The sequence below is a fragment of the Ruditapes philippinarum genome, unplaced genomic scaffold, assembly GCF_026571515.1.
Source record: "Ruditapes philippinarum isolate M1 unplaced genomic scaffold, ASM2657151v2 ctg14521_1_1_1_1, whole genome shotgun sequence".
NCBI classification, from domain to species: Eukaryota; Metazoa; Mollusca; class Bivalvia; order Venerida; family Veneridae; genus Ruditapes; species Ruditapes philippinarum.
In genome coordinates this window covers 11,461-22,971 of record NW_026857679.1, presented here as the reverse complement: position 1 = coordinate 22,971, position 11,511 = coordinate 11,461, and the positions used below count along the sequence as shown (strand labels likewise).

The 11,511-nt window shown below is 33.4% G+C and overlaps 1 protein-coding gene across 1 annotated transcript; it reads right to left on the bottom strand.

Annotated features, from left to right (window-relative positions):
* Positions 1-597: 597 nt before the first annotated feature.
* On the bottom strand, positions 598-7,715 carry LOC132750570 (mucin-2-like; the record flags this gene model as incomplete). The annotated part of the gene is given in 2 exon segments (XM_060740574.1): positions 598-1,291; positions 6,547-7,715. Coding segments are annotated over 2 exon segments (1,058 nt in total), but the record flags the coding sequence as incomplete, so codon positions are not given.
* Positions 7,716-11,511: the final 3,796 nt, after the last annotated feature.

The window sequence follows — 11,511 nt, the reverse complement described above, 5'->3', positions numbered from 1 at the left end:
TTTCAAATGCTATTGCAATGTCCACTAAAAAGTTGCTAAACAGCATGGGAAGAGAGCTAAAACAAGGCTGCTCTCGGTTTCTAAATCTATTAACTTATGATACTACAGTTTACAGTGAGGTGATGCAAGTTGAATTTAGATGGGGCTTATCAGCTAGAGGCTTATACTAGATGACCAAAAGTGGGTCAATATATTACACTGATAAAAAGATAATTTTTAGCGCTGGAATAAATTAGCGGTCACCTCCGTAGATTCTAGTTATTCAGCATCGTTAATAATTAGTCAATTTATCAACTTTAGCCGTCGTAACAGTTATGAATGATTATAAAAAATACCATTCATTCATTCATTCATTTTATTCATTCATTCATTCATTCATTCATTGTTGTGACCGCTGTTATGAAGAAATTACTTACTTTGCTAACTCAATATTTTAAGCCTTGGAAAGGACTGAAATAAAAAAGCACTGGAAAAGGGAAAAGGAAAATACAAAACCGAGATACATATAAACGTAATACAGACATACGTAAACATAAACATAACAAAGATGGTCTTATTACAAACAGGGATAACTTAAAGAAGCTTATTTTACCTGCAGTAGTAGTTTGTACCGATTGTGTGGAAGATAAAATGTTTGACATTGTTTGTTGTGAAGTGGATTGCGATGTTGTAGATGAGGTGATTCCCGTTGTGGTAGACGATGTTGTTTGCTCAGTGGAAGACGATGTCCCGTTCTCAGTTGAGGTCGTAGTCGTTTGGTTTTCTTGTTTCACTGTTGTTGATTCGTTAGATGTTGTTGGAGGTAAAGTTGTGGTTGGAACATTACTAGATGATCCAGCTGTTGTTTGTTCCAATGAAGTGGTAGTCAACGTAGATTGTGTCCCATTTGAAGCTACTGACGAGGCAGAGGTTACAGGTGAAGTGGATAGTGTGGTGGGTGAGCTGGAACTCAATGTCGCCGTTGTACCATTTGCAGTTACTGTAGACAAGGTAGTGGTAACAGGAGAGGATTGAAGGGTGGATAAGGTGCTGGTTTCAGGCGGGATGGTTTGGGATGTTACAGAATTATTACCTGCAGTAGTTGTAGGAGCTTTTGTTGTCGTTGTCGTTGACGTAGTCGTTGATGAAGTGGTTGGGGTAGAATTTTGTGTTGTTGACTTGGTAGATGGTATGGGAGTTGACGCAGCAGTTGATAGTGTAGTAGTTGAACTAATTGTACTTGTTGCGTTTGTTAAATTATTAGTTGAAATAGTAGTTGATACCTTAGAATCTGTTGCTGCTGTTGTGTCAGCTGAAACGATAGATGATGCGTTCGTTAAACTGCCTGAAATAATAGCTGATAATGGCTTTTAAATAATAATGTGTCACAGCAAATCGTATTATGTTCGTAACCGCAAAAGAATGTGTTGTATTTTATATTGATATAATTAAATGGCATTATCAACTACGGTATAGCATTGACTTATGGTAAGAAACATTAAACCATGTCCTTTCTTGCCATGCCAGCATACATGTCAATTACTTTTAGAAGAACAGTGTAACACAAATATATTTTTAAGATGAAACGAAACGAAAATTACGAACTTAGCCGAGTTCGTTCACCCAAGCAAATGAACGATGAAGTACCAGCTTAATTTCTTAAATAGCATTGACTAACTTTATTTTTTCTGTTCATTATCACAGTTAAAGTTAAAATTAATCAGTGTAGGGCCTCGTCATACGACACGGATGTGCCAACGAGTCTGGCTCTATACTGGTGGCAAAAATTATCAAGGGTGAAGGGTAAAGCATTTACATTAAATGGTTAAACCTTTTATTGACACGGCCTTGTTAGAATAACCTAAAGAAGCTTGATATATATATTCAAATGTAATTCTGTGTCGATGTGACGTAAAACCCAAAACAAACAAACAAACATGTAATTCTTTAAATTGAAAAGCAAACAAACCGATGGTCTCTTGAAAATCGAATCATTGCAGTATAAAAACAAAATCATTCGTGAAATGAGTCGAGTCTAGGTTGAGTTAAAAGTTTTCTTGAATTGACGTTGGTATCTTATCATTTATTTAGATTGTAAAAGATTTTATTAATTAATCGCTCTATAGGTGACGGTACTGTTTCCATATTACATTTTGTTTAGAGCCGCGTCACGACAAAACCAACATAATGGGTTTGCGACCAGCATGGATCCAGACCAGCCTGCGCATCCGCGCAGTCTGATCAGGATCCATACTGTTCGCTTTGTAATAGAGTTGGTAAGCGAACAGCATGGATCCTGATCAGACTGCGCGGATGCGCAGGCTGGTCTGATTCCATGCTGGTCGCAAACACACTATGTTGGTTTTGTCGTGGCGCGGCTCATATATTGACACCACAACAGGTTGAACAATTTCCTTTTACAAAAAAAAGTTCCTCCTTAGTTCAAAGTCCTTGTATACTTCTAAAATGTTTTTAAATGTAGTCTAAATCTGGGGTATTTTGTTTGTAAATTACTAAAACAATCAACCTTTATCAGAATATTTATATTAATTTCCTGTATAATATCAAATCACTGTCAAGACAATATATCATTTACGTATTCTTACTCAAGGTAAAAACTAGAACACCATAGAAAATTCTACCTCAATATAAAAATCGGTAGTAGAGTTTTCATAAGTATGCGGTACTATTGGCCAAAGAACAGGACATACCAAAGAATCACAAGGATCTAAAATCAATGTCCATTAATTACTTTAAGAAGAATCATTAAGTACTGTACTGTATAATTAATTATACATAACAGCTAAGAGAAATGTTTCTTCTGATAAAGAAACACATTGTAACTAAAATTTACATGTGCAGTGCTAATCTTTTTTTTCCTTGCGTATCAGACAGGATTAATATTTATAGTTTGTATCGGTGCTAGAAAACCCTGTCTTACTCCCCGTGTGAACTTTAAATGACGACATTCCTGCGCGCCTTTTATGAATGAAATGCGTTAACTGATGACGTCACCTATAGAGCGACTAATTCATTTAAATAAATGATTAAATTGAATGTGACGCTAAACAACTTCATTTTTGAAGACGTCACATATAACTCCAAATTACTTACTAGACGTGACTCATTTCTCGAATGACTTTGTTTTTATCAATTATTCGCCAAAATTCTATTTTCAAGACATTACCGATTTGTTTGCTTTTCATTTTTCTCTTATGAATGGCGTTGTTAATTCATACGCTTCTATTTAATGAAAATATAAGTTCTCTTAATTTCTTTTCGAAATATCATAGATTTGTTATATGCAAGAAAAAGAATCAAATACCGGCTGTCGTCACAAACAGAGATACAATGTATTTAGTTCTCTTGAAACTGTTTAGTGAAAAGTCAGCCAAAGCCTCGTTACACGTAAACAGTTACCCTCGACCTAAATATTGCGGTCTGTAACGGCAGCCGGTGTAAGCAAGGTTTAGGTCATGACGTGGTTGCGCAGAAAAATCTTTGTTAATTTGACAAAATGGCTACAGAGTCAGGGGTGTTTACAACACCGGCACATATTTATTACAGGTAAGTAGGCTTGCATGCTATTTTGAAATTTATTAATATGCCTGTTCCTTTCGGTTTTTTGTTATCAGCTTCCTGGCTTCTGATTTGACGAAGTTATTGAAGACATAAACTGGTCATGTACATATTTTGCTATTTGACAAGTGGCAAGTCTGGTCTGATTCTATTCTGGTCCTACTCATTTATTCACATCTTGAATTTCTGAAGTTCCCCAAACAAGAAACAGTAAATTTCTGTTTATCTTTTTAAACGTTTTAATTTGCATGTTTCAAAGAAAGTTTCAGTATACACTAAAATATCTTGTTCAAGCGTATTTTGGTTGCAAACTTGTACTTCAATCATTACTGGTTGCAAACTTATGCGTCAATGTTATCGATTATAGTTGCGTAGACAGAACCATCTTTTGATGAGATAATTATTCCTAACATTATGGTATTTTTGGTATTTAGTTCCGCAATAATCAAATATTAAGTGTGCAACTTTATTTGTCATCCAATGAAAACGCTGTATTTCTGTGCAGCAAAAGTGGATACTATATCGAATTCCGTCCATAGTCGACTTCTATTTTTCATAGTACTTCATAAAACCGAATAGTGACGTAATAAAGTGAATGATAATGAGGCCAAAGAAAGCTTGACACTAATTGCAAGTTTGGCATAGCCAAGAATGATAATAAATAAGGCATGCTTCCAAGAAAAAGAAACGGTTTTAACATTTTTTGTTGTCCAGATTTTTATACTTTATAAAAGCAGGTGTCACGTGCCGCTTTGAAGCTGTAAAAAGTTGACCCAAACTTCACTTGAGTGTTGTTATATTTTTCTGGTCCTCAGGACACTAAAATGGAGTACCGCTGAAGCCGGGATAGTGGCGTGAGAGATATGGCCCTTTCTAAATTTTACCCCATGGGACAACTCATGTATAGGAAGACCGTCGAAAAGCAAACTCCCTGATACAAGTAGCTCATATGTTGGCCACCACTTTTAATAGTTACAACCCTAAGGTTGTTTTGACTCAATTTTTTACAATTGTTCACATAGAAAGAATGACGATAAGCATAAACCATAATGCTCAGTACGACTCAGTAAGTACCAAAGGATGATAGATCGGACGTGATCAATTGCCTAATAAAATTTGTAGAAAATTTCTCAAACTACAGAAATGAACTCTGGACTTGACATAGGGAAATTGTTCACACCTTCATATGCTTCCCATGAAAAGACATTATTACCAGTCATTAATTTTGTTAAAACATAAATTATGGTCAACGATTTTTATACTGACACCGGCATGTCCGTGGTCAAGTGGCATAAATTCATATTTTCACACGCCTGACTTTTCATTAATGAACTGAGAAACGTACAGTTACAGAAAAACACACTTGTATTATGGATGTGAAACAAAGAAAATATAACGACAAGGATCAACAATGCAAAGTAACTTTCAGAGAATGCAGTCCCCGACAAAATCCTGTTACACTGGACTGCCGCAAAGGTATTCAGTAGGGTACCCAACAAAAATCAGGACAGGGCACAAAAGCCATGACATAGAGTGGTCGTACCAATAAATGATAAGAATTAACAACTTAATACATAAACTCCTTAAAAATGTCAAAGCCGTATAAAACATTTTTAAAAGCAAGTGAAATAACACAATTGTATAAATTGTCAAGAAAATATCTGTGACTAATAAATATGATCGTTGGTGAATCCTTTTGCAGTTTTATATTTGACTAAAAATAGTAAGAATATAAGTTTGCAACAAGAAATGCTTGAAGTACAAGTTTGCAACCAAAATGTGCTTGAACAAGATACTTTTGTGTATAAAACCTTAATTTGAAACAGGCAAATTAAACATTTACACAAGATTGACTGAAATTTACTTTGTCTTGTTTTGGTGAACTTCAAAATTCAAAGATGTGAATAAATGAGTAGAAAACCGGACAAGAATTGTCACCCGTCTAGTCGCAAAACATGTTCATGATCTGTTTATATCTTCAATAAATCTAGGAAGCTGAAACCTAAAACCAAATGTGTCATAAACATTGCTTTAAGGAATAGGCACATTAATAATTTTCAAAATAACATACAAACCCACTTACCCGTAGAAAATACGTGCCGGTGTTGTAAATATTCATGACTCGGTAGCCATTTTGTCTTTTTGTATTGACCAGTTTGATTTTTGGTTTATTTCTTGCAAAAAAATGACTTTTGTATGGAATGAATTTGAGTCACATCATGGAGTATGTAGAAAGAATCGACTGAAGTCGGCTGTATCATCTTAGGCATGACGAAACGAGGCTAGTTACTCAATAAACTGACAGTCTGCTCACTTTAATTACCATAAGTTTTTTACTTACAGCTTTTTTTAAAGATTATTCTTGGCGGTTAAAACAATTTGTGTTATGTGAGGTGAGGTCAGTTATACAAAAAGGGAGAAATGTTTATTATTATGTCACACCTTGTAAAATAAGCCCCTAGTATTTACACCACGTGTTCGTCCAATAGAAAACATTATTGGATCCAATCTTTTAAGCCTCATTGTGTTTTTTTTTGCGAATCCAAAAACCTATATCTAATCTATAACGAACACAGTCTGTACTCGTTTTCATTTTCGAGTAAAGATTCCATATCAAATATTATACATGTAGTAACAAAGTGATGTATAAATGTTTCAAAATAGTGGTGTGAAAAGAGAAGTTATTATATATCGTTGAGTGATTACATAACTGCAAGACCTATATTGAACTGACAAGTTTTGACATCGTTTGAACTCGGCTTATAGAATTAAGAATTGTCATGACAATGTTTAATAACCTCATAATATCTAATTTCGAATTTGAAATTTCTATCTAATATGTTTGAAAATACTGGCACAGAAGTGGCCTCTGCGAAAACAAGCCGTCAAAAATGCTTATATCTGTATTTTATTTCAATTAAGTCTTTTTTATTAATCAAGGTCGTCGATTGTTTAACTATTTAACCAAAAAGACGTTGAAAATCTTACTAGGCGGCACAAGGCTTGTTGCTGATTGCGCTGTTGTGGTGATTGTAGTTGATGTTTGTTTTGTTGTTGTTGCTGCTGCTGCTGTTGTTTCTGCTGCTGCTGCTTCTTCTGTCGTTATTGCAGGCGGTGTTGTTGTTGTTGGTTTAATTGTTGATGTTGTTGGTGGTGTTGTTGTTGTTGTAGTTGTTGTTGTAGATGTCGTCGTCGTCGTCGCCGATGTCGTTTCGGGTGCTTGTGTGGTCGTCGGAGGGGATGTTATTGTGTTCGTCGTCGTGTCCTCTGCTGTCACCAGTCCAAAATACACATTTAGGGATAAACATATTAACATAATATGTGATACAGATACTCTATCCCTTCCCTTCATTTTTATTAGCAATTTCACTAGTGGTTCTTGACCTGTTTTTCAAAACAACTTTAATTTTAAATCCGTCAAAAGAATGTTTATTGTATAACACTCTTAATTATTAGTTTACGTCCTAATTTTATGAGAGAAAAAAAAACACTGTCGCGTATCAGATTTGTTTCTCTGAGAGGTTTTAATATTTCAAGAAAACTGCAATATGCTTGTCATGTACGTTAATTACTATGCTATGTCTTCAATGATATGTAAAATTACAAATCCAAATATGTAATCAATACGTGATGTGTTATCATAAATCAGTTAAATACACTAAACATCCTTAAACCGCACCCTATATAACAGTGATAATCCTCATGTGGCAAATATTACACATGTTGATTTTTTTTCTCAATAATTTCAATTTTATTACTTAAGACTTATTCATTTCGCAACCCTTCTTCACCGATGCCGTCAGTTCAACGTACAAATTGCATGTTCCAAAACTAATGCACAGGGGGTATACAATAGAGGAAGTTAATCTCTTAAAACAAAATAAATATTTGTAAAAGAACAAAAAAATCATTAATGTTTCACCTTTATTTCTTCCTTGAAAAACATATCAATTCGTGAGAATAAAAAAAACCATACCATAGTTCAAATAAGAATAAAACATGTAACGAAACTATACAAAAATATTTAATTTCCCCCCGTTGATTAAAATAGGCCAGCCCTGATAAGGCATATGGCTCTTAACCAGTTGTTATAGTTGCTGATATCTATAAATCGATCCTTCACGTTATCAGTTTATTATAGTGCATAAGGAAAAAATTGTCCCTCCGTTCTTTACTCGGTATTTTTCAAAATTAAATTAAATTTAAATAAAATAATTCTTACGTCAACAAATTATGTAATAAATGAGCGCCTCGAATCTATAAAGACACCCTTAAATGTCATTATATTCATTTATGTTGTTGTTGTTTTTATTGTTGTTCTTGTTGTTGTTGCTGCTGTCGTCGTCGTCGTTGTCGTCACATGTATTTATTAATTTCGTTCAATCGAATAGTTTGTGTAATGAACGAAATAAAATGCATGCGACTAAAGATAAATTAGTATAGATAAAAAAGAAACATGTGTAATGCCAGTTATATGTGTCAGATTCACTGGCAGCTATTCATAATGTAATGAAACAATTGAAAATAGTAATGAAAAATGTCTAAAATGCCGCCGACGATGGTATATTGTTGAAAATTAAATTGTTTTTTAAATGCGTAATACCGTTCAGAAAAAAGTTCAGCTGAAGATGTTTAAATTTTAAAATTATTTGATTCAAAATATGATTTTCAAGCGAATATTCAAGCATTTCCAATAAACCTTTGAAAGAGCTACACATAAAAGTATTGTTTCAGAGAGATTATTGACAGTGCAACTATATAGGCAAATAAATTTTGAACAATGTACTGATGATATTTTTAAGAATAAAAGAAAAGAAAGAAAACTTATAAAAAAGGCATGATTTTAGGGTACGTGGCTTTGCTTGATTAGAGAATTTGTTGGCAAAAACTAATAAACTAAAATATCCTGTTTAAAGTGTAACAATATCTTTGTGTTTAACTATAACCAATCTAATCTCAGCAACACGTGGTTAGCTTGGACAGGGTGTGGCATTTCTATACTGATAAATTATGCATTCAAACAAGGTCAATTTAAGCCAGATCATATAAAAATTTCTATTTGATACATTTGTGAGTATTAAACCGAACTGTTTGCAGTATTTACAAGCTTTTATTGGATAAACACTAGGCAGATTACATCAATTTATTGATACTTTATTTGTTTTGGGTTTTATTCTATTGTCCAATTAAACAAATCTAATACTATAAAATTGGCTATATTTAGATATAAAACCATTTTGTAGTGACAAGCCTCATAAAAGTCGTGATCGCTTAGGTAAAATGTTTTTTTTTATATGTATCATTTATGCAGGAAACTAACTAATATTTCACGTATAACATTTACATGTACATGTATACATAAATGTTGTTATCAAAAGCTATCCGACTATCATATAAAGCGGAAATTATCTTGCTCAATCTTAAAATCAAGATTAGGGATTAATTGTATGTATAAGATTGATAACAAATGAATAAAATTAAACTTTATACATAAAGATTACAGTATACTACATATATCATTGAGAAAATCGCCCAGATATACATGTTCCCTTAAATGACAACATAAATGTGATGTTATATTGTACATGTGTACATAACTTTTCATGACTTTAATAATGCTTAATATCAATTGGAGACTTTCAGTTCATTTACAGCGTATGTTTTATACATTTCCAAACGTCAATAAAGAACTGTTTTTAGGGAACGGGTTTTTTTCTTTTCTTTTGGTTTTGTTTTTCTTTTTTTTCCCCCAATACTTTTCGAATTTCAACTTAAATTTTACAGTGACTCCTTTGTGACTCAATGATAAAAAATCACAATTGTAGATTATTTCTTGCTTAATCTTGGGTATTTTGTCGAATAGATTTCAATATCTTAGTGGTAAAAAACAATACTTAAACTTGTTATCAATGTTCTTTAAATCGTAATAAACTGTCACGAACCGCTCACCAAGAGCTTGCTTTATGTGTCATTGTATTTTGAAAAGCAATTGATAACAACATGATTTTCTCCTGGCTTATATAGCGGTCCCAAAATAGAGAGACCAATCGCGTAGTCTTCTTATCTATAACTTGGTCATAAAATATTTCATTGAGGATATGGAAGTACACTTCAGGTGTGTCACCAAGAAGAAGGAGCGGTCCATAAATTACAGGGACACATACCGGATTATAAAGTAACAACGTAGTTATATTTATTTCGAAATCAGTATGTGAGAGTATGAGTATGTTTATCAAATTATGAAAGGTATATTAGAAAAACAACAAGCAATTCACTGTTAAAGGTAGTCAATGTAGTAATAATAAGGTATATCATAAGGTAGTCGACTGCTGCAATTAACTCGGTCATTTTCGCCCCTTTTCGACGGGAAGTTGTTAGTTCAAGCTACCGTCAATGCCCCCATAGCACCGTATAGGTAACAGATCATCTAAATGGTGACTAAACATTATTTAATCAAAATAGTGGAACCATCCGTTAAGGAAAAGATCAAATAGAAGGAACTAAAATTACCACAAAAGCAGCAATAGAATTGTCCAATTTCACGGCCTCTTCACGACACAAACAACGCTAATTCACCAATAACATTTTTAAAAAGCAGAATCCATAAAGAACGACCAGAAAAGCAAAAGTGAAAATCTTGCCAGTAGAGTCTGGTTATCCCTTTTACCTCCAAATGGATGGGCTAGATTTATGTATTTCATTAATTAGGTAATGATAAACTACGTTGCTTTGATGTATTTATTTACTTTATGTTAAATTCAACTAATAAATTGATGTATATTTGTTTTGTTGTTGCTGTTACGGCGGCGGCAGCTGCTACTATTGTTTGGCAACATTGACCTGAGACATTAAAATATTCAATGACCTTTTCTTGGTAATTATCAGTTCTGAAATGAATCTTACGGATTTTAAAGTATGGCATAACGGTATACATGATTTATGTATAGCTAAAAGTAACTGACACAACATGGCTAACTAGTCTTAGTGATATGGAGTTAAGGACTTTTAGTTGTAGGCTCGAAACTTGACTACTACGTTTTTGTGCATGACAGTCACCCTTGTATGACTGTACAAAACGAAATTAAGAGAATTTACATACGGTATACATCTATGCATCTAAAATTATGTTTGTTTTAGGAAAAGACATCAGAAATGAAACAAATGATTCATCCAATAAAGCTGCATATAATTTGAAAAAATGATTAAAGAAATCTTTGTTAAGGATACGAACTTGCAACTTCGCGATTGCTACATGTATGCTATCATACTTAACGCTATGCCATCGGGACATAAATATAATTATGCTAAAGTATCAAGAACTTTGCTATCATTAAAATCGTTTAGTAAATTGTAATAAATACGGAAATTAACGAAAAGGCTTCCGAAAATTAATCAGTCTCGGGTCAATATTGCAAAACAATACTACGAAAGACCAGTGGGGGCATTTCATCTTCACGAATTCCCGATTTCATCTTCATGAATGCTAGATTTCAACTTCAAGAATTCACGATTTTAACTTCATGAATTCACGATTTCAACTTCACGAATTTACGATTTCAACTTCATGAAGTTGAAATCGTGAATTCGTGAAGTTGATATCGTGAATTCATGAAGTTGAAATCGTGAATTCGTGAAGTTGAATTCGTGAATTCACGAAGTTGAATTCGTGAATTCACGAAGTTGAATTCGTGAAGTTGAAATCGTGAATTCATGAAGTTGAAATCGTGAATTCGTGAAGTTGAAATCGTGAATTCACGAAGTTGAATTCGTGAAGTTGAAATCGTGAATTCATGAAGTTGAAATCGTGAATTCGTGAAGTTGAAATCGTGAATTCGAGAAGTTGAAGTCGTTAATTCATGAAGCTGAATCATGAATTCGTGAATTCAGTATTTTGAAAACGGGAATTCACGAAGTTTAAATTGTGAATTCATGAAACTGAAATCGGGAATTCAT